A 26,763-nucleotide genomic window follows, 5' to 3' on the forward strand; every position below is an offset into this window, starting at 1 on the left:
CACAGCACTTGTGCTCCAGTCCCTTCTCCAGCCTCATTGCTCTTCTCTGGACCTGCTCCAGGCCCTCAATATCTTTCCTGAACTGAGGGGTCCAGAACTGAACACAACACTCAAGGTGTGGCCTCACCAACGCAGAGGCTTAACAATATTGGTGCCTACTTTAAACAAGCAGGTATAATTAATATAAGGTAAAATTTATTAGTGATAATTACATATTAACTATATGTCTAAACTAATACAGTTCCTTTACAGCTAGTTTTTAAACCTTTTCCTTTAATTTCCTACTCTGTTTTCAATTTAATCATTTACCCCAGTCTCTTAGTTACAAATTTTTTTTTTTCTGTATAAAACAACAGATAAATAGTTACTCACGGATGAATAATTCCCCCACAGCTCTGCCCTGAACTAACACACCAAGACAGAGGTCAACTGAAATTCTGGATATTTATGTGCTATACAAACTGCCTCAACTTCGATTTTGCTGTTTTAAAAAGTCAGCACACCAAATACAATAGGTTTGTCTTAAATCAGACTTGTTTTAGGTATACATTGATGGTACCATCAAAACACATGATTAGCTGTGGAAAAAGTTTCCAAGGTAGCAATATGTAATTTATTCACATAGAAACCCTTTGCTTTAAAACACTTCCACACTGACAGAAGTCATAGCACCAAAGGGCTGCAGACACAGCATTTTGGTTATTACAAAAAGTCAGAACAAGAATATACACCTCACAATGCCATATTTGGATTTGATATTTGGGAAAGTTTCTTCACTGGAAGGATGGTTAAGCAGTAGAACAGGCTGTCTAGGGAAGGGGTGGAATGACCAACCCTGAAAGTGTTCAAAAAACGCGTGGACGTGGCACTTATGGACATGGTCTAGTGGTGGGTTTGGCAGCGCTGGGTTAATGGTTGGACTCGATAATTTACAGGTCTCTTTCAACCCTAACCATTCTGAGATTCTGTACTGAAACACCTCGACAACAATTGTACTGGTCTCACAGCAAAATCAGCTTGTAAGCAACATCCTTGAAGAGAAGAATGCTGTAAAGAAAAAGTTTTAATTCAAAAACGTATGAAGAGGGAGAAGGTGAACTTGCTACTCGTTCCTACAACTCCTATACTTTAATTTCAACTGGAAACTTCTACTAGAACGAACCGTTTATGGTGCACTTAAAACACTCTTGAGTCTTCGGGGATTTAGGCAATTCATTTTCATATTTAACTGAGTCGAATCGCTGGGGAATACGAATGTGTGCACACCAACCCCAGTTCATTTCCGATCGCCTACCCCAAGTGCTGCAGACACCGAGGTAACATCCCACATGGCTGCAGCACCACCCAGCACACAAACCGCTGGAGAAAGTCTTGAGGGAGACGCTCAACCTCTGCCAAATCGCAGCCCCTGGGCGGGGGCTCCCGGCCGGGCCTGAGCCGGGCAGGGCTGGGAGCGCCCGAGGGGCACAGCGCGGTGCTTTGGGGCACTTTAAGGGTCAATTAGCGCTAACAAGGTCCGGGCGGTGCTGGGTGGGAACACGGGCCGGCCACGGAAAGGGCAGGAGGGCGTTGAAAGACCGAGTGGGGCGTTCTCAGAACTATGGGGGTTGTGAGGGGAGGAGACGTGGCGCTTCGCCAGGCGCTGTGGCCGGCCCTGCCCCGCCCCGGGGAGGAAACTCCGCTGCCCGGCCCCGCCTTGGCTGCGCGCCCCGCTCCCGGTTCTCGGCACTTTGTGGCCCGGGATAGACCCGGAAGAGTCACGGTGGACAGTGAGGGACAATGAGGGGCTGAGAGACGAGCTCCCCTGCGCTGAGGCGGCGCCATTTTGCAGTACGGCAGGGAGGCCGTGGCGGGCGCCATTTTGCATCGGGCCGCAGGATGAAAAGAGCCGCGATATTTTCCGTCTCCTGGGCGCCGCCATTTTAGGTTACGGCAGAGCCTCCGCCTGCCGTAGCGCAACCTCATTGGGCGCCGCCATTTTGGCTTACGAACAAGACGGCGACCCGCAGGGGTCCTCGCCCCCTCCCTTCCTCCCTTTAGGTGCCTTCATAAAATGCCCGTCGAGAATCCCCTCTTTTTTCGCCCCGCTCCCAAGATGGCGTCGATGCGGGAGAGCGACACCGGCCTGTGGCTGCACAACAAACTGGGCTCCACGGACGAGCTGTGGGCGCCGCCGAGCATCGCCTCGCTGCTCACAGCCTCGGTCATCGACAACATCCGCCTCTGTTTCCACGGCCTCTCCTCGGCCGTCAAGCTCAAGCTGCTGCTGGGGATGCTGCACCTGCCCCGGCGGGCGGTGGATGAGGTGAGAGCCGGGCGGGAGCCGCAGCGCGGCGGGCGCGAGGTGTGTGTGAGGGGGGAGAGGTCGGAGGTGCCGTGAAGGGGCAGAAGGGGCGGCAGCGCCAGCACCGCTTCCCCTCCCGCCCTTTTCTCCCCGTCCGGAGCCTGCGGGGCGGGGAGACCCGGGCTCGGCCGCTGCCCCGCACGGGCAGGGCTGTGTGCCAGGCTGGTCCCACAGCCATCCCCGCCGCTCCCTGGGACGGGGAGGAGGAGGAGAAAGGTCTGCCAGCCCGCAGGACTCGGTCCTCGGTGTGAGGGAAGGCGCTGAGATTCCCCGTGGTAAGGGAGAGAGCGGAGTGCGAGCTTTGCCGCTGCTCCTCCTCTTCCTGCTCTTCGGGGACTCCCTGGCTGGCATTCGGCTTTTGGAAGCAGCTTGGACCTGAAAGCCACCGTGTGCCCCCACACGGCTGTGCTTTGGGACAGTTTCGGGTGCCTTTTGGGGAAGAGGGCTCTTCTGAGGCAGTGGTTGTTGTAGGGCTCCGACAGAAAGACAGGACCGTGTAGGAGCAGCGTGTGTTCGGCTTCCTTCACTCCTTCTTGGTGCCAGCAGCTGTGTAGGTGTTACAAGCTGAACATTTCGGTTTAGGAAGGACAGCAGCAAGTGCTGAAACTTTGGGAGTGGAAGATCTGGGGTCTGCACTGAACAGTGCCCTTCCCCACCCTCGTAGAGTCAGGGTTTTCTTGAAGAAAATTGCCCTGCTTTTGGTTTGCCTCTCTTTATCTTTCTGGGAACAGCTGATGCTTTCCTTTACAGTCCCATCCCAGCTAACAAACTGGCTGGCTCTGCAACCTTATTCCCTTGGCCCTAGACCATACCTGGCTTATTCTTACCAATAGGCATCTACTGATGTTTGGGGCAGTAGCTGGAGAATTGTTGGAAATTTTAAGTTTCTTCAGCCAGATTCGAGGAGTTCCTCTCCTGCTTCCATTGTGTAAGGTGTTGGTTCCTGGTAACAGTCATGAGGGGGTGTGTTCTTGGCCTGCACCTTGGGCAGGGTCTCCTCAGCTGTCCTGGCACTGATCTCTTCTCTTGGACGCAGCTGCTGCTCAGGCTTAACACGAATATACACCAGGCAGGGTGTGTTGTGTGAGTTGGATTTTGGGATGCTCAGCTTCTAAGCTGAAAGCAGACCAGCATCCCCTTTAAGCAATAATTTAGTCTGTGTTGGTACCTGTCTTGCCCTGTGCATCTGTTGTGATTGTTCACTGTGTTACATTGGTGTCACTTTAAAAAAAACCCAATGTTTTTCAGCATATTTACACTAATTTATAAAACATGTCCAGTGCATGAGGTGTCATCCTTGTGTGTGCCAAATGAGACCGTGTTTTGGACAAACTAAATAACCCAGGCCAGAAAGGGGGGCGGGAGCTCTTGTGAACTCTGTGAGTTTGCAAAATTGTTCTGAAGTAAGTGTGAAAATCCAAGTACACTGGAAAAAAGAGTATCTCAGTGTTTAGAAAAGACTAACAAATTAGTGGTGCCTTTAGATCAAAAAGAGCTTCAAAAAGTGGAGGGACCTTCTTAAATAACTCTTCATATTCTTTGAGGGAGCAGCATTCAAGCAAACTGAAATAATTTGTTGAAATGCTGCAAGAGTCTTCACTGGGTGGGTAAGCAAACGTTCTGAGCCGATTCTGAGCAAGATTGTAGCCAGCAGGTTTACTGATCTGTGCTTTTGTTAGCCATGGAATTAAGTATATGTAGAGAAAAGCAAGTTAGTTGCTGTGCCTTATAGTGTATCCTTCAAGTGATGACACTGTTCCAAATACAAAGCTCTTGTTACTGCTGTAGTAAAATATTGTGTCTTTTTTCAGTTTGGTAGAGTTCCTGAATTCAGTCATAAATTTCATCTTTCATTGTCAGCAGATCATGCTTGATTGAGATCTACCTGTAGCATCTTAAGTATTTCAGGGACATGTGATTTTCTTTCTCTTTTTTTTTCTTAAACTGTGACTAAGAAGTTAAAAATGGGAAAAATCGTGAGGCAGAGACTCTTAACATCACTAGTAGGCCTGCTCTGGTCATTATAGATTTCCTTCTGTAGATGGTAAAAATGGTTGATTTAACAAACTGCTGAAAGAAAGGGATGTTTCTTATCAGACACTCATCATTTGTGGCGAGTTGGCCAAAATAGTTGTATTTGTGGAGATCTGTTCCAAACTTACTGTTCAGGTTTTTGATATTTTAGCTGGCATTGAGTGTCTTGTATCCAGTAAACAGAGAGCTCTCTGCTCAGTGGGATGTGCTGAGCAGCAGCCTCTGCTGGACGTGGTGTCTTCCTGCCAGCAGAAATACACCAGGACAGGGTACCTGGAGCTGCCTGGAAATGAATTCTGTAGTTTGGAAATCACTCCCATATCTGAAAGTGATTAAACTTAACTGTGAGAGTCCTAATGAATCTCTTTGGAAAATCATGTGTGTTTTCTGTGCCGTGTCTGTATCGATCATGTGTGAGCAGCTCTGAGCTGGCATTTGGAAGCTGAATTGTATTGGAAAACATATTGCATCAGCTTTGTAAAGCTTTGGGAATCTACACAGTGGCTGCAGAATGTCAAATGTTAAAAGATATTCCCCTCTCTAGATAACAGATTGAACTCAGTTACTTGGCTTCAAACTTTTTGTTGTTTTTATTTTCTTTATAACATTTTCACCAAGGCTTAAAATAGCATGGAAGCCGTTTCTGTGAGGACCTTTGAGTGAAAAGTTATGTGGGAATCAAGGAAACTGTGGTGGTATTTGGTTGAGAAGGGGTTTAATTGCTGCTGGTCCTTTCTAAATCTCCGTGAAAGCTTCAGTCTAGACAAGTGAATCTTCAGTGAGCTCTCTTGGAAGCTCAGTCCTTCACTTAAGTATTTTTTTCATCATATGTAATATCTTTCAATTTTCATAATGTTTTCATTCAACACTCCAAATGTTATATAGATACAAGTGACTTAATTCACATAATACTCTTTGGGGTAGGTAATAAACCTAATTTTTTTATCATGCTCTGAACCTCATTACTGCATGTTTGCCCTGCTGACTAGTAAGAGTAATTTGCTCTCATTTTCATTTTAAGTTGTGTTTTGTAGACAGTTATCAAAAATACCCTTTCCCACTGTAATTCTCTGGGCAGAACTTGGAATCTCTTGAATCTCAGCCTCCCAGCTTGTCAGCTGCTAAATTTTTCTAGATAGTTGTGCTTATTTGAAATGATGCCTAAAGCCCAGTGTAGTGCTGACCAGAGTTTCAGTTGTGAATTTGGCAGAACAGTTACTTCTGTTTATTTTGTGTATTATATTCTTGTTAACCTGATTCACAATGGCAAGTTTTTTCTTTTTGTGCCAATGTTTAATTTACTTGTTCAGGGTTAGACTGTGATGTTACAGCCAAGTTTGGAATGAGGGCTGTGTTTGTGCTCTCTGAATTATCCTGAGAGGAAGATCCCTATCCCAGCAGGGACCTGCCCTTTTATTACAGTAGCTGCAAGACAGCCAAAGTCAAAACTGTTTATTCTTGCTGGTTTCTGTGAACCAGGATCATCCATCCATGAAGTGGGAATTGTGGAGTGCTGGTGCAGAGGAGTAGGAGGGCACATGGCACTTGCCTTTCCCTGTGCTCAGAGCAGACAGGCTGCTCTGCATCTTTCCAGCCTGCACTTTGTGTTCTTAATTAATCTGTGATATAATATAATATAATATTTAATCTAATATTTCTTTTGGCTGCTTCTACTCTTTTTCATTATTAAAATGCAAACCACGTACAATAGTGATACTTAATCCATCCTAGTTTTGTACTGTGTAAATATTAATACTGTACTTTCAGTCCAGTACTTTTAGTTTAATGGAAATGCTCTATAATAATATTAAAGATACCTATTAAATATCACCTTCTCTATGACCCCCGAAAGACTAAACCTTAATTTAGTTTATTATCCACCTGTTGATGGAGTTGTCTAAAGGTGTAGCCCCATAGATTAATTTAGGCATAATGTAAAGCAAATGAACAGGAATAATCCTTCATGAGAAGTCCTCTTGGAGCCATCATGTTGTGTGTTACCAGTAACATTTCCCTTTTTGCTCCTTCCCACAGTCCTGTTTGTGTGTTCTTCCTGCACAGTCATTATTAATCTCTTTTTGTCTCTGTTCCCAGACATTTTCCCTCCTGCCTGATCCTTTCTTGCTGGATGTTTCTAGTCATGCCCTCTGCTTTTTCTTTTGTGCCAGCAGGCTGAGAAAAATAATAAAGATGCTTAAGTTTTAGGTGAGAAAAATGCCAGAACGTGTTGCATCAGATCTTGACATTCATGCCTAACGAGGTGCTGGTTGGAGCTGATGGGAGTCTCACTGGCCCAGTGCTGCAATCTTAGACAATTAGGAGCTTGGGATTATTGCTGTGTAGGGTCCGAAACTCTGTGCAGGATTCCCTGTTGTTTTGAGTTGTGTTTCAGGCATTCTCAAACAACAAATAAAATACTTTCTTTCCACTGCCAGTTGAGCAGTGGAATGGAAACATGTATTTAAATTGCCATTTGAAGACAAACCTGAGTTAAAACTTGAATCAGAACTTAAATACAAACCCATATACAGGCAAGGTCTCTTGTTCGCTCACAGTCCATATTAATGTGCTTTCCTTCCCTGTGTGTGACAGTGACTGTTCTTCCACCACATTCTTTCTGCCATGAGGCCTTGTGATAATGGTATTTGCCCAGTGCAAGGCAAACAAGTTTCATCTGGGCTCCTTTCTTGAAAAACAAAGGCTTGTGAAGTGGTGGGTTATGGCACAAATAGGTCACCTGAACTTTAGCCCTGAGAATAAATAGTAGGGATGCAACAAGCCCAGGCAAGAGCTCTGTAGGAACTTGGATATCATAGGCATGTAGTTCTTTGAAATTTTGGTACAAATAGGAGTTTTGTGAGCAAGAGTAAATTGTGAGGATACAGGAGATGTCTTTCCTCTAGCTATTACCTGAATTTTCTTTGATGGAGGAAATCACATTCTGTACACTTGCATTAGTGGTGTCCAGATAAAGACTTGTAAAAGCTATAACTGCAGTAGGCCTCATGATGTGTTAGGTTTTCAGCTGTTTCTTTAAATCAGTACCTTGATTCTTAAAGAATAATAGGAGACTAAAAGACTTCGTTTTGATGGTGTTCAGTCATCCTCTTCCACTGCAGAAGTGACTTTTGATGAGCCCTTTAGGGTTATAGGAGAGAGAGTGAAAAGTCTGTGTAGAGCTTATGGTGGGGGTTGTGTTTGCTGAGAAAGAAATGAGCAATGGAGGGCAGCAAAGATTAGGGCCTCAGAAACTGATTCTTTCCTTTTGATGTACCATAGTTAAATTGGACAACACATTAAACAGTGTGTGGTCCTTGGTTATATGCTTGGTTTAAGCAAAAGCAAATTGGTGGTGCTGCTGAAGGTGGCAGCTGGCTCCTGCAGTCTCCTCCTTGCTCCACTGTTTTGTGGTTCTGGTGTTTGGCTGCAGTCAGGAACACCACGGTACTGGTTGAGCTTCAGGCTGGGGAGATGCTGGTTTTCTGTCAGATGAACAGATGCAGTTCATTCCCAAGCCCTGATGTTCCTGTGAGCCCTAAAACGTGCAGGGGTAAAGGACAAATGGCCTCAGTAGTGGGTTTATAAACCCTTCCAGAGTGAGAGGGCAATGACACCATGTGGGTGGAAGGAATTGATAAATGTCAGTGTTTGTTTGCCTTGGAGTTGAACAGTGAATGGGGAGCAGAAGTTTAACTTTGATTTCTTAAGCTTATTGTACTTATACAGCTCTATCTTATTAAATGTTTTCATATGAGAAAAGACTGGTTTTAACTAAAGGGAAAGAAATACAGCATAAAGGTGAAGATGAGTCTCTTGGCTCGTCTTCCTGTGTTCAGAAAGGTGTAGACTGTAACTAAGCTGTATGTGCACAATGGGTTGTGAAAAATTAAAATTCATATTTTCTTATGCTTGCTTGTACATTTTTCAGTGTTAATACCATGCAGATAGAGTACATTTAACTACTTTATGGAATTTTACCATTACATTTTGTGGCTTGATAGTACATTGGGAACATCTTAGTTCTCTGAAGCTGGTGCTGTAATGCCTACATGAATTTACTTATTTGAAACAGCAAGTGTTCAGTCTTTGGGGATTTCACCTTACCTGTGAATGAAGTAAACAATTAATTTAAGGGAGTCACTGTGTAAGCCCCTGACTGTAGTCACCTTGATTTTTTGTTCCATGGTGCTAACAGATGTTTTGATCAGTAATTAAAAAAATTACTGTGACAGTGAGACTTTTAAAATTCATCTTATGCATTATTTAGCATTTTTCAAGATAGGTGCATAAAGAAAATTAGCTTTTTTTTCTGACTATAGAAACTCGGGGTGGATGGGAAATCTTTTTACTTGGGACACAATAGAGACCTGTGTTTATTTCTGAAAAACGTAATTTTTGTCAAACAATACGGTTTTGATTTATTTTGGCCTAAGCTTATGTAATGTTTTGAGCTCTTAATTACAATCCAGATACGGTCTGCCTGCTTAATTACACTGTAGTTCAGCAAGGGGTACACCTAAATAATTTGTATTCTGTGTGTGTACTCCTATCACTGAACAGAACGTGTGGGTACACCGGGAGTATGAGTGTAGAACATAAGGAGATAGTAATGCAAGAATTTGGTCTGCTGCTCTTAGTAAAACTGTTCAGTGCTAAAGAAAGCTTCGAGCTGCCAAAAGCTCACAGCAAACTTGGGTTAGGTTGGCTGAAAGCAGTATCAGAAAACTACCTTGGTTCATTCTCTGCTTGATTGTAGAGTTAATGTATAACTATATGGAAGCAATCTCCCTCTTCCCTTCCCCAAGAGTAAAACATTGTGCATGTTTATACTATTGTCTTTTTAAAATAAATCCAAATATAACCTGTTTAAAACTGTTTCCAATTGGTTGATTTTCTTTTTCTTTTTTTGTTAGATGAAAGGGGCACTGACTGAAATTATCCAGCTCGCTACCTTGGATTCAGACCCCTGGGTCTTAATGGTAGCTGATATTTTAAAATCCTTTCCAGATACTGGCTCCCTTAACCTTGATCTTGAAGAACAGAATCCCAATGTTCAAGATATTTTAGGAGAGCTTAGAGAGAAAGGTAAGCCTTTCCTGTTAGTGAAAATTGCAGAAATGTGATGCCTTTTTCAAGAATGACCTGTCATTTCACCTGCAGTCTTGCTGTCTTAACAGTAGAGCTACCGGGACAAGCACTATGTCTTGTCTCTGAACTACCACAATTCATAACTGGAATGTTTCTGGACTGGGAATTGTGATACTTGAGGAGTGGTAACTTCCTAAATTGTTTTTTCATGCATCATCAGACCTTACATGTCAGGTATTACCCTGGGTCTTGGTGCAAGGCAACATACAGGTTAATGTGGATTCATTAGTGTCATAGACAGGCTGTATGTATGTGTATGTATGGCCAGACTTTGGGAACGCAGATTTGGGCAGGGCTCTCCCCATGTGCCCTTCCAGCCTGCTCAGTGGATTGTTTAGGTGAGGCACAGCATGCACAGAACTGGCCCCACCGTTTCAGTCCCAAGGTCCATCTGCCACAGCCGAGCGAGCTTGGACAGTGACAGGGAAGTCCTCGGGACTGTCACAGCACCCGGTACTGACCGGGGCTGACCCTGCTGAGCATCCGAGGTGTGACGGGATGGGATGGCAGGGGGGCTTGAACTGCCAGGGGATGGTCCCCACTGAGACTCGAACTTGGGTCCTTGGGATTCAGAGTCCAGAGTGGTCTCCTTTACACCACGGGACGGCCCTACCCTCTATATATGCACTGATGGATAATGATTGACCTAGTGCAGTTCAGGAAGTAGAGAGTTTTCTGTGTTGCTGTCTCATATCATAGTACTGAAGAGGACAGTAAGTCCCTGTTTTTCTGGTGTGGGCAGCCTCATGTGTATGGGAGCAGCCTGTTGTGCTGGGCTGCTCTGCTGGTGCCCTGTGGGCAGCAGGTGGTGGGAGCTGGAGGGGACTCTGATCCCAGGAGGAGTTTATGCTGCTGATGTTCTGGTAGCTGCAGATTGCTCAGCATCTGAAAATGTGGGTTCAGGCACTTGCACAGTTGCTGCTTCAGGCAGTGTAGTAAATGGTGATGCAAAACCACTCATACTTCAGTGGGTTTATTTTAGCACATGGCCTGGAAAAAGCCCTCAGGCATAAATGAACAGACATGATGTTGGAGTTGGGATTGCAGCAGAACAATATGAAATGACTTGGAGGTGGAAACACTTCTTACTATAAACGATTATTTGTCTGTTCACACTTGATTTGGACTTTATTCAGTAGTTTCCTTTTCATGTATAATTTTTAAGGAATCTGAGAATTCAATAACTTTTTCTTTTTTGACAGTAGTAGCATATTTAAAATTCCTGTAATTTTACTAGTTATGGTTAATGTGGAAGCTTTTGTGAAGCTAATGTGAAAAACAAACATCCTAATAACTGGTTATATACTGTGTAATAACTGGAACTAAATTACTCCTGGTGTTTGAAGAAGTAATCTAAAATGTAAAACCACCTGTACAGTCTATTGTAAAATGTTTTGTAATTAGCTGTCAAGTGGTGCTAATACCCATGTGTGCTGTTAACTCTTTATGCAGTAAGTGAATGTGAAACTTCAGCTATGTTGCCATTGGAATGCCAATACTTAAACAAAAATGCCTTGACAACACTAGCTGGGCCACTTACGCCCCCAGTGAAACACTTCCAGCTGAAAAGGAAACCTAAAAGTGCCACTCTCAGAGCTGAACTCTTGCAGAAGTGTAAGTACTGTTAAAATTGTGTAACAAATTAAATGGTGAAAGGAAAATTTATATTCAGTGTATTCAGTCTTATTCTCCAACATGGTGATACAAATTGAAACTTTGTTAGACGAGCTTTGGATGAGTTTTTTTCTTTGCTGGACTGATGTGTGGAAGAGCAGGTGCAAGTCATCGTGGCTATGATTACATGAAAATGCTAGTCTTGATTTAAATGCTGTTCAGATTTCAAGGCATACAAAGAGCTGTAGCTTTTTAAAGCACAGATAGATTCTCTTGTGGGTATATTTAACATGTGAGGACTTGTGAGGGACAGTGTTGGTTAAAGCTCCTAAAACAAAAGTAAAATGAGAACATAGATTTATTTTGCTATGTGTTTTTGCTAATTAATGTTTTCCTTTTGCTCAGGGTTGGCTATAAAGGGTGTGAAATCTGAGAGGGTTTTCACTTACAAAAGGCAGCATATGTGTGCATAGATGTATTGGTAGCTGGTTGAACTAAGTGATCTTAAAATAGTTTACTGTAGCTGCTGCTCTGTTACTGCTTTCTTGCACGTGACTTGAGTAGTTGATCTGGTTAAATACACGATTTTTAACTTTTTATGATGTTACATGTAACTGTAAAAAATAATTTTAATCTAATTGTCTGTTCTGGTAGTGTCTTTTAGCTTAGACCAACTTGTCACTTGCATTTTCTCTAAATACTGTGTTCACTTCGTGTAAATGAGCTGGGCTTTAATTAAAATATAATTCTTTCTTTGTTGCTCTTCCCCTCTCTTTATGCATTAGTTAATAACATCTTATGTAAGAAGCAGTGTGTTGTATTTTTTCAGCACAAGTTCTGTAATAACTAAAGCTCTTTTTCTTTTTTAGCAACAGAAACTGCACAACAGCTCAAGAAGACTGCAGGAGTGCCTTTTCATGCCAAAGGCAGGGGACTGGTCAAAAAGATAGATACAACAAGTATGGCTCACTTTCATCACTTTTCAGAAGGAAAATCTGATAAAATGGCCTTGATGAAGAATAAAACTCCCGTCTGGTTTTCACAAAAACTTTTTTGTTTTTGAAGCAAAGGTTTTTTAACTTTCTGCCTTCCTCTTTCCTGATATTTAAATATTTCTGACATGTCAGAAGGAACAAGAGTGCTGGGTTTTTTTTAAATGGCAAGCATATCTCCCATGCTTCTAAAATGTATGCAGCCAGATCATGCCTGTAGACTTTGGTAGGAATTTAATTTGCATCACTCCAGGAATAACTCCTGACTAAGCCATGTTGTTCCAAAAGGGAGCAGAGTGGATCAGAGTGGTCTGCTGTGCTGTTTGAAGTGCTGTGAAGCTCACTGAAACTGTCCTGCATTTCTGTGATTCTGTCTGGAGAAAGAAGGGGGACAGTGTATTCTCTGCAGCCAAAGCTGTGCAGTGGCTGCTATTTAATCAACATGACAAACATGTATAATGATTCTCCAGCTTGTAGTAAGAGATTTCAGCTGTTTCCTGGAGTTCCCCAACTGCTTGAATTTTTCAAATAAGTTTACAACTAGGAGAAGGGTTCAAAATTAGTTACGTACCTTAAGTTGCTGCACAGGTATAACTTTTCTGGCCACCAGCATGATGCTGAAGTGTGAAACTCTGAGTGATTTCTTGGTGTTGTGGCTAGAAACTATGAAGTACTTTATGTTGATGCTGGTTAAGAGGTTGCTTTGAGGTCTGCAGTCTGGCTTCATGTTCATGCAGGAAATGCAAAAAGTCTGGTTGTAACTTGAACTAAAAGTTATCCCAGTATAGAAAATGACCATTAGTTCTTGGCATTCTATTTAGCTGTTGAACCAATAAGCCAGTTTTTAGACTTGACCTTTAGAAGCCAGGTGGTCTCTAGAAATAGGAGTTGGGCACCAGCTGAGATTCACTCTGCTGGACTGTACTCTGATGGGTCAGAGGTTTGTCCTGTGGTGAAAGGGTTTTCAGTACAACATATAAAGGGATAGTGTCTCTAACCTTAAAGAAAATTTCTGTGTGTGCCTTCAACTTAAAGGGTTTGATCAGATTGTCAGGAAGCTCAAAGACATGACAAGTAATATATATGTCACTAATTTTTTAGTAGGTAAAAGAAAGTTGTGTTTAGCAGTAGCATTAAGTGTGAGGTGGAAGGGCAGCAGTGTAGAGTTGGGGGAAAACAGCTGCTTGCAGGTGTAGCTGATTCTACTGAGACTGATTGAGACAGCAGGGCTTCTGTTTGCTCTGTAGACCCAAGTTGGATCCTCCTCTTTGTGCAAACAGCAGCTCTAGAATTTCAAACCCCTGTGTGAAACAATAATTTACCTCTCCAGCAGATGTGAGCCCTTAGCCCTGCAGAAGCTTGGCCAAGAATCTTTGATTAAATACAGTTTTACCAAATAACTAGATTGTAAAATTCAAAGAGCAATGTTGACAATAACTGGATTCAAAACATTTATGGCCTATACTGTTTTATGTGTTCAGAATTTATTTTTTACAAGTAAGGGAAGTAACTTATGTGTGTAGGAAAAGCAGATTTTGCTATCAGTGCACCTGTTTCAATACTTCATGTTGAATGGGATTGCAAGCGTTAGCATAGAGGTTGGTTCTTACTCCTTGCTAGAAGGGGAAAAGCTAACCTGACCTTTGAGGGATATATTGTATGTTATAGACAGTTCCACATTATAAACATTTGAGGTTAAAGGGGAGGTAGTCAATGCATTAAGAAGGGTAAAAACTGAGGACTTCATTAATATGATTTTTTTTAAACTAGTTAAATGTGTTTATCAGTTGCTTTTTTTTGATCTTCCCTAAGCACCACTCAAAGGAATACCAAAACAAGCTCCATTCAGGAGTACTTCAGCACCAAGTGTGTTTAGTCCTTCTGGAAACAGAACTCCTATTCCTCCTTCGAGGACACCTTTGCGCAAAGAAAGGGGAGTAAAGGTGGGTGCACTTGTTCTTTGGCTCTTGTTTTTCTGCTCAGTTGTCCTCCCTCATATAAAGTGAGTTTTTGGTGCTATTTTGAATCAAATATCAATATATCCCCATGCAACGCTACAGGCTGGGCACAGAGTGGCTGGAGAGCAGCCAGGCAGAAAGGGACCTGGGGGTACTAATTGACAGGAAGCTCAACATGAGCCAACAGTGTGGCCAAGAAGGCCAATGGGATCCTGGCCTGGATCAGAAATAGTGTGACCAGCAGGCCCAGGGCAGTGACCCTTCCCCTGTACTCTGCATTGGTGAGGCCACACCTTGAGTACTGTGTTCAGTTCTGGGCCCCTCAGTTCAGGAAAGAGATTGAGGTGCTGGAGGGGGTCCAGAGAAGAGCAATGAGGCTGGAGAAGGGACTGGAGCACAAGTGCTGTGGGGAAAGGCTGAGGGAGCTGGGGGTGTTTAGCCTGGAGAAGAGGAGGCTCAGAGGTAACCTCAGCACTGTCTAGAACTACCTGAAGGGAAGTTCTAGCCAGGTGGGGGTTGGTCTCTTCTCCCAGGCACTCAGCAATAGGACAAGGGGGCACGATGGGCTCAAGCTCTGCCAGGGGAAATTGAAGTTGGAGATCAGAAAAAAATTCTTTCCAGAGAGAGTAATCAGGCATTGGAATGGGCTGCCCAGAGAGGGGGTGGATTCCCCATCCCTGGAGGTTTTTCAGCTGAGCTTGGCTGTGGCACTGAATGCCATGATCTGGTAAAGGGACTGGAGTTGGACCAAGGGTTGGACTTGATGATCTCGGAGGTCTTTTCCAACCCAATCAATTCTGTGATTCTATGACATTAAAGAAAAAGAGCTACTGCTGGTATTTAGAAAGAAACTACATACATTTAAGAATGGTTGTTAAGTTCTTTATGGTCTTCCTTTTAGCTTTTAGATATCTCTGAGCTGGATATGGTTGGTGCTGGCCGTGAAGCAAAGAGAAGAAGAAAGACATTAGGTTGGTACAGTGCTCTACTTAAAAATGGTATCAGTATACCATGGGATCCAGATTTGTAGTACTATTTTGTTTGTATTTTATTAAAACTTAGTCTAAGCTAAACTTTAAGAACAAAGAGGATGACACAAACCGACCTAAAAACGTTTTAGGGGAGGATTTTCACTTGTTTTATTTCAGTGCTCCCACTCTTACTGCCTTGTGCCCAGGTAATAATGTAGCTCAGTCACAGAAAGGATTGAGCTTGTCTCATGTGCTTTGGGCAGCCCAGAGGTCTGTGAGTGGTGTCAGGACTGGAACTGTTCTGAGGTGTTCTGGTCTGCTTATTCTACTTGCTGTATGGCAATTGAAAGTAATGTTGAGAAAACTTGGAGCACTTTCAAAGCTCTGGCTGAGAGATCTGAACAAGTGAGTAGTATCTGATATAGTGCTCTTCTTAACCATATCAAGAAGATGCACTAGGCAGCATATCTGTGCCAAAACAGATTTGTATTTTTCTTTGGAGGGAAAAAAAAGAAGTACCACCTCAAGACAAAAATCATAATTTCAGTTAAATTGTTGCTTGGGCTTTCATGCTTTCTAATGTCAAAAAATTAGCCACTTCTACCTAATTACTCAGTTACTGTATCTTGTGCATTGTGTTTTGATTCATTATTGCATGGATTATAAAATGATGTGTGATGATTACTGTGTATTTCAGCATATACCTCCTTAATTGTGCTTTAGCAGACTCTGAGAAATGGGTTTTTATATCTTTGTTTAAAAAATGTATTTAATTCACTATTTCAGAAAACTTTCTTGAACTGACTTCTGGTTTTTTTATGCAATAGATACAGAGGTTGTGGAAAAGCAAGCCAAAGAAGAAACAGTAGTAGAAAATGCTACCCCAGATTATGCTGCTGGCCTTGTGTCTACACAGGTAAAACTAAACAGTCAAAAACCAACCAGACAAAAAACCCCAAACCAACACAAGACAAAAAAACCCCTGATGACCACGATGCATGCTATTCTAAAACAATTGAACACTGTAGTGATATTTTACTCATTTGTTTAAACATGCCTCTTTATGTAAAAATCTTTGCTGGTTTTTGGCGAAAAAATTAAATAAACATGTTGCTAGAAGCTCATTCAGGAAGAGGGTGCAGGAGTTGTGTGTAGGCTTTTTTCCTTGTATTTCAGGCCTGGTATATTAGAGAAATTGTGGTGCAGATTCTTCTCTTTCAGGATCTAGGTTTTAAGAGTATTCTGCCCCCACTTCTGAGTTAGAAACTGTCTGCTTGGCATGTGTATCATGCCAAAAAAAACAACATACAGGGAGATGTTGGTAGGCCAGTTACGAGTGAAGGTCAGTGCCTGTCTTTCTGCAGAATGCTCATACTATCTTTCTTTTAGCAAGCTCCACATTTTACAGAATCCTCATTTATCTAGTAAGGCTACCTTAAATGATCTGTTTGCTGGACATATTCCCCCAAAATGCCTTTGCTCTGTCACCCCCTTAGGTTTATAAGGCTGGATTGAACAGTGAATATCCTGAGAGAGATACTGTACTAAGTATGCAGTGCCATGTATAGTGAACTACAAAATTTGGCTTTCTTCAGCTTGATCCTGCATGGCATCATCATGTTGATACGACTGCCTTTTTCAGTGGTAACAGGGTTTTTTACCTGTGCTGTTTATTGCAGCCTTCTGCTTGCTGATGTCCCAGAGGCCTTTGTGTTCTCTTGGTGATACTGTAGTAGGTATTCTGCCTGTGGATGAACACATGTTTGTGATAATGGTCAAAAGTCTCTGCCCAGGCAGAAGCTCACTTAGTTCTATAGAATATTTCTTCATAGAGTGCCACCTGCACAAATTATGAAGTAGAAAGTCAGGGTTGAACAGGGTAGGTAGGACTCCTAACACAGCAGGCAGTAATTAAGTTCCCAAGAGGAATATCATAGTAAAACTAATGTTGAAATTGTGTTTAAAATGCAGAAACAGCAGCTAAATACATAGTGTGGCTTTAACACCTTCCTGTTTTGTAGAAACTTGGCTCATTGAACAATGAGCCTGCCCTTCCTTCTACAAGTTACTTACCTGCTACTCCCAGCGTGGTGCCGTCTTCCTCCTATATCCCAAGCTCTGAAACGCAGCCAGGTAACAGACACTTTTTGCTCTTTGGACTTAATACCTCCAACTCTGTACAGTTTTCCTGTCTAGCTGCTCTTTTATTTATAAACTTACTGTCCCTCAACTCTAGTGAAACTCCACCTTGGCAGTGTAAAAATCTGTTGCAAGAACCCAACCTTTGAGTTTGAAGTAACCAGACATGTAATTTAACCTAAATAAGGAAAATAATTGTTGGCTTCAAGTCTTAAAGTGACTGCTAGTTAAGTCAAGTAAGTAAAACAATTTACTGATTTGTTCTTTTTCTTACTCTGTAATAGAAAATCCAGCCTTTTTAATCCCTGGAGAAACAACAGTAATAGATAAAAGTCTGGAGTATATGTTCCATACACACATTCATATGCTAACACTTATCAAACAGTTGCTTTCAAGAGTCAGTTGTAGTTCTAGAGTCAAGTGCACATTAGTTTTCACACAGTTTGGGATGAAGCCATCCATTTTCCTCTTACCTTTGTGTAACAATCTGATAGATAACAGCTATGATATCTATGAGTTCCTGCATTTTTTGCAAAGGTGCTACATTATTTTCAATTCTGGGAAATTCTCAATAGTAAAAAGTAGTTTGTAAAAATCCTTTATTTCCACACCTTTTGTTTTAATCCACCTGGTTACTTTTCCTTCCTTGTTCTATGTGAAGTCTTAAAGGAATGTATCAGTTTGCACTAACAGATGTGCATGACTGGGATTCATTACCCTGTCTGGTTGTTAAGAGAACCAATGTTTCAGTTTAATACATTAATTTTGCTCTTGCTTGTGAGCTTTGGGATGTTGGTCACTACAGAAAAATGCATATGCAAAGCCCGGTCATTCCACCTGTTTTCTAAACAGTTCAGAATCTCTCTGAAGGGCCGTGCACATCTTTCTCTGGCAGAAAGTTGGCATCTCCAGAGGGAATGCAGCCAAAAGCACATCAGTGTGTCAGCAGCTGCTGTTTTCCAGAGTGTTGGCATTGTGTTCAACAGCAGGAAAAGTCTAGTTTAAAATTCTCTATTGTCTGTTCTCTATTTTTTCTTTACAAATGTGGAGTGTTTAGCTTTTCTTGTGGACAAGGAATATAAAACTGGGTTTTTGATACAAGGTACACATGGAAGATCCACAGATTTGGTCTCACTCAATCTGAGGTTGTATAATTAAGACCTGTTCCTTTATGCAAGTCAGTTATTCTGACAAGAGAAGAAGCTAGTAATAAAACTGTACAAAATCAAGGGATAACTAATTGGTGCAAATGTTCGTCCTCTCAATTGTTCACTGTCCTCCTCCACATCCAGTGGATAATAGCCATATTGCTAAAACCTATGCAGTGTCTGCTGAGGAGGAGAACCATGGGCCTCTTGTTCTCTGAAGTCAGATCTGAAGGGCATCAGTGTAGCTCTAATCCATACCTGCCTTTTAGTGTGAACAGGTCAGTTTAAACCACATGAGGGTTGTGAAGGATGCTTGAGTGTGTCTAAGAGCTGCAAAAGAATATAACTGGTAGAAGGGTCCACTGGGTGATGACCATGGTTGGACAGATGGTAACTTGTGATCAAGCTACTGTGATTTCCTAAGTTACCTCCACCTGCAGCCAAGTTTGGGATAGGAGCTTCCCTGGTGCAGGTGAATGGACCAACTTTGAGAAGGAACCAAGTTGAGACTTTGTCAGTATTGTGGGATTTAATGCTCTTAGCAGTTAGTGTTTAAATAATGAGTGATTTGTGGAGACTACATGTAATTCTGGTATCTGTTTAAGTATATTTGTATTTTCAGTATTTGTTACTGACTGAGACTCAATTATCATTTCCTTTGAAAGCTGTTGCTACATTAGGTAAAAACTGCTGAAATGTTTTTGGTTTTGCTTCTGTGTAACAGTACAGCAATAATCCTGGTAGGATCAAAGTACAGTTGTTATAGCAATATAAGATAAGAAGTAAATAAAGCACCTTCAATTTATTAAGTGTGATATCCATTAAACATAAAATTTGATGCTAAATATACTGTAATCCATATTGGACAGGTAATTACTCTGTTGTCTAATTATTGCTAAATATAATTGAGTGGAAGGAGCATTAGTTCTTAAATGGAATAATCAGAAGTTTTAGTTTTCTTTAAAGGCCATTGGTGATGCTAATCCCTATTTGTGGATTATAATGGTTTTAATTATCCCGATTGGTTTTTGCAGCTGGCTCTGCACGAGAGGCCTTGCAGACTAACAGACAAGCTGAAGAGCCTGCAGCTCCAAATGCTACTACAGCTCTTCCCGCACAGTTCAAACAAAGGACACCCATGTACAACAGTAACTCTAATCCACCTGCAGCTACGCCTACCTCACCCCTCACACCCACCACACCTCCTGCCATCTCCCCAGCGGCACAAGCACCACAAGTGGCCCCCCAAACTCAGCAACAGCCACCACCGAAAAAAAACCTCTCTCTCACAGTGAGTAAAACAAGGTTCTTTTTGACTGATGCTTCTGATGTAGATTGGAAAATGCAAATTTTTTATTATTGATCTCATTTAGGATGTTGTCAATTCCTGGCCTTTGGATCATGGAGTGGTTGAAGCTGCTTTTTTATAATCTAAGCTATTGAGAATGTTTTGTCTTGTTTTGTTTTAACATCGCGTCTTAATATTGATCACTACATTTTTAGTGCTGTAGTGTTAATGTTGCAGTAAGATGTCTTTCTTTACTTCTATTTGTTATGTAAAATATTGTTGTGTTACTCATTTTAAAGAATTTTGGGAGAAGGATGCATTTCCAGCAGAGTTGTTACCCAGCCAGTTTTACATAATGTAAGCTGCTTAAAAGGATCCTGTCATTGCTGTGGTAGGAGAAAATACATCAATAGATTATTCTAAGGTAAAAGGCTTCTTTCTGTTCCACTCACTCTCCATTGTGCATTTTTCAAAGCCTGAGAGTGGGGAGGAAATTAAACTCAACAACAGTTACATGTCCTGAGGCATTGTATTCCTGGTATGTTGGTATATATTATGTGCATGCTTGAAGGTCAGTAGGTAACTAATTCAAGATGCAACTGATCTGAAGACTTTGTTAAGCATATCTGTGAGCCTGGCTTGCAGGATCTGAACTTAAGAAGCTGGATGTTTTTTTTTTCCTTTTCATTACCTCTACTTCATTTATTAAAGAAAAAAATCCTCTGAAATTATTGCAAGTCTGGGTTTGTTGAACTGTAGAGGGTTTTTTCTTTTTTTCTAATTCCATAAAAGACACAAAAATAATAACATAAAGTCTCTCACATTTTTCTGTAACTGAAGGTGGGATGTTTTTTTCCGCTTTCAGAATTCAATTGTCACTGCTTTAAGTATTAAAAAGGGGAAGCTTTGAGGTAAAATTTTTTTTGTTTTGTTTTGTTTGGTTTTTTTTTTTTACTTTTTGTAGGTCCCACAAACTTTCTGTGGGTATTAATGTGGTGCCTGTTGACAGAGTTTTTCTCCACTGGAATTGACATTTGTTGTATCTCTTGCAGAGGGAGCAAATGTATGCTGCACAGGAAATGTTCAAGACTGCAAACAAAGTTACCAGGCCAGAAAAGGCTCTTATCCTTGGATTCATGGCAGGATCCAGAGGTATTGAGACTAACTTAGCTTGCTTCTGAATACCCAAATCTGAAATACAGCCTAGCATTTCTAAATTTGCATATGTGAGAGCAAGACTTTGCTTTAGTTTTGCCTGTATGTGCTGTACTCCTTCCTTTACTCTGGACTCCAGATAGTTTTGTGGATTATAGTTCTAACTATCTGGAAATGGGTCTTTAAGGTCTATTTCCAGTATGTCAGACAATTTGTCAAAACAGCTGCTGAACACAATACATACATAACTGAACCCCGTGTAAAATCACAGCTTGGGGTTGAAGGGGAACCAGGCAGCTGGGCAAGAGTGAACAGCCTGGTTGGGGTCCTACTACTCTCTCTAGAAGACCAATGAATGTAAATTCTTCTGTGGCAAGTCAAAGTACAAGTTGGGTACAGAACCTCTTTGTTAATTCCTTGCTTTAGAAGCAAGCAACTCTTGTCTCAGGGACTTTAGATAACCACTGGTGCTGTGAATCACAGGGAGATAAGCTGTCTCATAGCTGGATCCTGTTATATGTTGGCCTTGGTAGACCAAAGCTGTTTTACCTGGAAGATTATCAGATGTAAGAGGAGAAGGGGCTTAAGAGTCCTTAAGTGAACTCCATCATCTGCACTAGCTCTGGTTTCTAATTTGGTATTTGAGGGTTCTTATCACCAGAGGCCTGGAGCCTAAATGTGGCTCATGCACTTGGATTAATGCAATACACTAGTGAAGAGGACCAGGGTAGAGTTACTGTGGTGATCCCTGATCTTTAAGTTTGGTGTATCTTGCATTAATGACAGCGTTTCTAGTACTAGATGCTGCTTCAAACTGCAGTAGGAGAGTGTACTTTAATATCTACGTGGATAGCTTTTTTAACGTAAGATAAAGGATTTTTGAAGTGTGTGTGATATTCTTTTCTATATATGTATATGTGAATATAAATATGAATTCCCTCAGTAATAATGTCAGCACCTTCTGAAGGTTGGGTAAGTAACTGACAACTGATATTCTTGAGTGCCCTTCCTTGAAGAGTAACATCTAATACTTCTACTGTTGTGGAACTGAGTCTGGGACAAGTGATTTCAGTGAAGCTGTTTTGACTTCCTAAAGAGCTAAAAATTTACCTCCATTTAACTACAAAATGTATCCTAAATAAAGTAACTCTGGTAGTTCAGATTTACCAACTCCCCTTTAACTATAAGCTTCTCTTGTGACTGTTGAGGCAGAAAGAAATGACACTGTCATGCTTTACTCTCCCTTTTGTTGTTCTTCCACTTACTTTAGCTTTGGGCTTCATCTCTTGGAGTCTGGTTTTATCATCCCTAAAACTCAGTCTGTGGAGGGAGACAGATCTTTGAGTATGTTTTGTTCAGTTTTGGGCTTGAGGTGTGTTTTCTGTTGTGTTTTTTTTTAAGCATAAGAACCCCCTTTAAGTGCTCTTTATCTTGTCTAATACAATCTTAAAATGTATAATTTGTTTCTGTTCTTGTTTCTGCAGAGAATCCTTGCCAAGAGCAAGGTGACATCATCCAAATTAAACTTAGTGAGCATACAGAAGATTTACCAAAGGCAGATGGCACGGGCAGCACCACTATGTTGGTTGATACGGTCTTTGAGATGAACTATGCTACTGGTGAATGGACCAGATTCAAGAAGTACAAACCTATAACTAATGTTTCCTAAGAGATGCAGCAACAGCAGATTGGACCAAATCAAGCTGAGTCAACCAGCTCATAGTGTATGTCAACTGTACAAAATGGCATTTGTGTGTACATTTCTTATTACCCTCCAGAGTAGAAGCTGTGGCTCTTCAACCAAACTGGGCTCAGTGAACACAGAAGATGGGGTCAAACTTGCCTTTTTTCTTTTATTAATTAATCTTGGGCAAGGGAAAGATGATCTTGATGGGAGAACATCATTGTGGTTTTGTTTTCCTACAGTTCAAGATACTGAAAAAGATTACAGTTGGGAGCAGTTCACTGCCTAGTACTGGAAGAGAAGACTACTGCACAGTCATTCATGGTTTACCATTAACTGAGGGCACAGATTTTATTGTAAAAACACTTTCTTTGGCTACGTGGGTTCTATCCTAAGAATGGACATTCAAAGCACCACAGATCAGTGCTTGGTTATTTTGGATTTCAGCTGCAGTATAACTATTGCAGGTGGTATATGTCAGTGTCTAAAGGTACCCACTCTGTGTTCAGCCTATTTACGCTTGGGTGATAGGATGAGATTGAGCAGCTTTTGTTAACTTGCTATATTGTCAATGTACCTGCCCAGCATGAATTAATCTGTTTGGCGTTATTTGAGATAGAGAGAAACTAAGCATCATAACTTTCTGAGGTGAAAAACGTCAAATTTTAAAAAGTAGTGGTGGCTTTTCACTGCCTGGAAGTGATAACTCTTTGCCATGGAAGTCTTGGTGTAGATGTCAATCTGAGACTCTTGCGTAGCAAACCGTTTGCACAGCAGCATAACTTATATGAGAGGAAGGGAATCTACTCATTTCAATACCAACTGGAGCTTAGTTTAGAAATGGTTGAGACACACATCTGAGAAGCAGCAGTAGTTTTGCTGTCTTGAGGCAGTGTTAATTTATGTTTGGTTGAGCAGTCATGTGTTTGATCACCCAGCCCTGCCCCAAAAAGTTTTGAATGACTGTAGCTGTGGTTCTTAACAGTGTAGTTTTATCAGTATAATCACTAATGTGGCCACAATTATACTGGCATATAAATGTGCCTTATACTTGTCCTGCTAGTAGAAGCACGTTTTTATCTTTGACTGTGTTCACACCACTGGTGTAATCTTAAGTTTAATTGTACAAACAAAGCTGGCGTTTATTGAGAGGATTTATGTACATAAGTCAGGATTCCTCCTTGGGAGATTTGGCTTCATCGTTTCAAGGAGACTCGGATTCAGCGTCTGGTTTCTGCCAGTACTTGTGTGTGGAGCTGTGCTTGGTTGGGAATGCTGCTTAGAAGGAATGAGTACAAAGATGAGTAGCAGAGTTGTGATGTGGTGCTGAGAAGGTACCTTGGCCTGACCTAACGATTCATATTGAAGTGAAACTCTTATGACAAAGTGAGGCTTTCTTCTCCTGAAAAGAAAGCAGACCAAATCCCATAGTACACTTGTATACTAACAGGCATTTAGATGATTAATTAAAATCTTGGGTTTTTATTGGGGAATTTTTATTGCATTTTAATTTTTGTTTTTCCATCAAACTATCCAACAGGACAGGGCAAGTATATAATAAAAAAAACCCCTGTATTCTACAGTGTTTAAAGATGTGACCAAAAATGTAGATTTCTTAACTTTATTCAAGCAAATACACAGAATGTTCTAACTCCTGTAATGAGCCAGTTATGTGATGGTCGCTGCTGCCATTACAGCGTGTGGTGCATGTTTTAGTGTGAAAGTTAATCACATATAACTGTCACATTGGGGCTGTCCTACACATAATCACCCCACTTCAGAAACAATGTAGATTGTAATTTTGATTGCAACTTTTCTTTATAAACAGCTAGAAACCAGCCTGACAAGTGAGGATGAGTAGTGAGTTTTAGTTTCTAGGAGTTCAGTAGAATGCTTTATCATGGTTATAACTTATTTGATTTTAGTGTGTTACACAGTAAGGGCTAAGGATAGAATATGAAAATATTCATCTTTTAAAAGAAAGGTTTAAAGGAAAGTGACATTCCTTTTCTTGTCTGCATTCAGATTTTAAGGTTTTCTTGTAATGACCAGTTTTCTGTAAACATGTATGATACTTCGTCTTACTTGCAGCTTATCTAGCAAGCAGGAACAGTTACCAAATATACAGGTTTTAAGAATGAGCATTTAGAAAACTGACTGGCTTGAGGAGCTTGTACTGTCACTGTAAACTGTTGATGCAAGACTTGTGCAATGGAGTTGTGGGCAGGAGCTGCTGTGAGGTGGCTCTTCTGGCTTCCTTCTGAGAAATTGTGGTCCCTCACTAAACTTCCTTGGTACACAGAAGTCTGTGTTTCAGACCTGTGCTGTTGGGGTGGAGGCAGCTGCCCCTCTCTCTTCAAGAGACCCTTCTAGAACGCAGTGGAGTCATTTGAGTGCAGTAGTATGTAATGAGCTTAACCATGCTGCTGTTTGTATTTGCTGCATAACACACTTGGTCTCCAGGCCTGTTTGTCTAAAGTCATTCATACGCAATAAATGGAAATTTTAAATAGAACTATGGTATATTTTTAAAGTTCTGTTAAGTCATTCTAATGAGACAACACTGGAAAAAGAAATTATTTTTTAAAGTGACTTTATGACCCTCAACATCAGAGCATTATTTCAACTCGATCTGTGAATCTAGAAAGTGTTTTTAAATGCCTAAAGGAAGGGAAGGTTTTGCAATGTTATTCAATGATACAGTAAGAAATAAAACTACTTGGAGGTCAACAAATCATTAAATCAGTGTTCTGAAAGCAGGAATAATGTCAGACAAATTAGAAAGGGCAAAATCAACACTGAAATTCAAGTTCTGGCCCCAGAACTTGATATTTTTTTGTCTTGAATCCTCAGTCACTCAGATGTGTTCCCTGGAGCTGTTCAGTGAGGCACAGTGTGGGCTGTGAGGTTAAACAGGAACATTTGTCGACTCTGAAATGACTTGCAGATGTCCCAAGAAATTGACCAGAGAAGTAGTTCAGGAGTGTTAAAGCTTTGCTTGTGTCCTTTCCTCTTCCCTTTATCCAAGCATGAAGTTAAGGAAATATCAGACCCAGACTGCTGAGCTGGGACTTGACCTGCACCTCAGCAAGGAGATTGTCCCAGTTTCTCTTGCCCTGACTTGCAGAGGAGCCCCTGGCTGTGCAAGGCTAGGCATGGTATGAATTAGCTTGTTTGATTTTTAGAGCATGGAATACTGGAGAAAGAGGCAATAGAAGCGGCTTGTGTTTTCCTTATCCTGTCCAAACTTGTTCTTAGGGGAGAAAGAGCATGTACATGCTTACCTAGGCTACTTTAACACAGTGAAGTGTGGGTTTCTGTTTGCTCCATTTTCTTCCATGAGTGCTGTGAGGACCAGAAGTAAATGAGTGTAATGAAGAAGCTGAGCCCAGGAAGGATGCTGAGCAAGAATTCTGATCACAGATTCCACTTACCTTACACCAGGACTTTTCTTTTGCTCTCTAGTGTTCTGTAGTTATCTCCATACAAACCAGTCTAGGCTTAGTGCAGTTAACACTGGTATTGGGCCAGTATTTTGTGGGTTAACCTGATTTGCCCTGGTAGCTTTGCCATTTATTCTTTCATTCAATACCACAGAATGCTGGATACAGTGAGGAAGAGCCTTTGGTCATTGCTTGACATCTCCATGTAGAATTGGTCACTTCTCTCACTGAGTTGTGTCAAAGTGCAGACCACTTTTCCAGATGAAAGAATCTTGAGACTTTGACATTATGCAGTTTAAGAGTGAATCACATTTTCATAGTAAAATCTGACTGGGGAAAAAAAAAACAAAAAAAAAACAAAAAAAAATGTTAAGCCAGAGCCCTTTGGGCATCTGGTGCCTTTAACAAAAACTGTCATTTTGTAAAATGTCACATCTATAGCATAGCCCGTATGTTTTCTATTTCTTTTTTTTTTGTACAGTTGTAAATTCAAAATATTCTGTCTTTGGGTACGTATTTTCAGTGTAATACAGTATGTATAATAAAAAATTTAGATTTTCTAAGGAAATTGACTGATACTGTTCTTAATAATCAAGCTGTTTATTGTACTGACAGTTGAATTGTGGTAACGCCAGCCTGAGACCAAACAGCCAAATTGCCTGATAATGTGTATCCTTTTCAGATTTATGTTGCATTGCCTTTGTAGATGCATTTCAGAGTTGTCATTTCAAAACTGGCATGTGCTGGTTTGGGTGGTTTATGCTGAGAGCAGAGGTACTGAAATACCTGCTCTTGCTCTCTGGTGACTTCACTGAAAGCTGATGAACCTTAGGTGGTGTCTGTGG

The 26,763-nt window shown here is 41.3% G+C and overlaps 1 protein-coding gene across 2 annotated transcripts; it reads left to right on the forward strand.

Annotated features, from left to right (window-relative positions):
- Positions 1-1,999: 1,999 nt before the first annotated feature.
- Positions 2,000-26,486, forward strand: NELFA (negative elongation factor complex member A). 2 transcript variants are annotated; one of them, XM_071556960.1, is made up of 11 exons: positions 2,000-2,305; positions 9,292-9,463; positions 10,979-11,140; positions 12,010-12,099; positions 13,945-14,075; positions 14,992-15,061; positions 15,889-15,977; positions 17,083-17,194; positions 19,383-19,639; positions 20,689-20,788; positions 22,276-26,486. In XM_071556960.1, the coding sequence occupies exons 1-11, from the start codon at positions 2,054-2,056 to the stop codon at positions 22,458-22,460; spliced, it is 1,620 nt and encodes a 539-aa protein (XP_071413061.1). In that variant the 5' UTR covers positions 2,000-2,053; the 3' UTR covers positions 22,461-26,486. The 2 variants fall into 2 exon arrangements, with proteins under 2 accessions (XP_071413061.1, XP_071413062.1); XM_071556961.1 differs by lacking the exon at positions 2,000-2,305 and adding an exon at positions 2,543-2,619.
- The last annotated feature ends 277 nt before the right edge of the window (positions 26,487-26,763 follow it).

This window comes from Pithys albifrons, chromosome 5 (genome assembly GCF_047495875.1).
Source record: "Pithys albifrons albifrons isolate INPA30051 chromosome 5, PitAlb_v1, whole genome shotgun sequence".
Classification (NCBI taxonomy): domain Eukaryota; kingdom Metazoa; phylum Chordata; class Aves; order Passeriformes; family Thamnophilidae; genus Pithys; species Pithys albifrons.

What these genes read in the sequence shown, in the direction of transcription:
- NELFA (XM_071556960.1), top strand. Translation starts at nt 2,054, where the DNA reads ATGCCCGTCGAGAATCCCCTCTTTTTTCGCCCCGCTCCCAAGATGGCG. An exon ending in AGGAGAGCTTAGAGAGAAAG is followed by an intron (nt 9,464 to 10,978) that starts GTAAGCCTTTCC and finishes CTCTTTATGCAG; the next exon opens with TAAGTGAATGTGAAACTTCA. An exon ending in CAAAAAGATAGATACAACAA is followed by an intron (nt 12,100 to 13,944) that starts GTATGGCTCACT and finishes ATCTTCCCTAAG; the next exon opens with CACCACTCAAAGGAATACCA.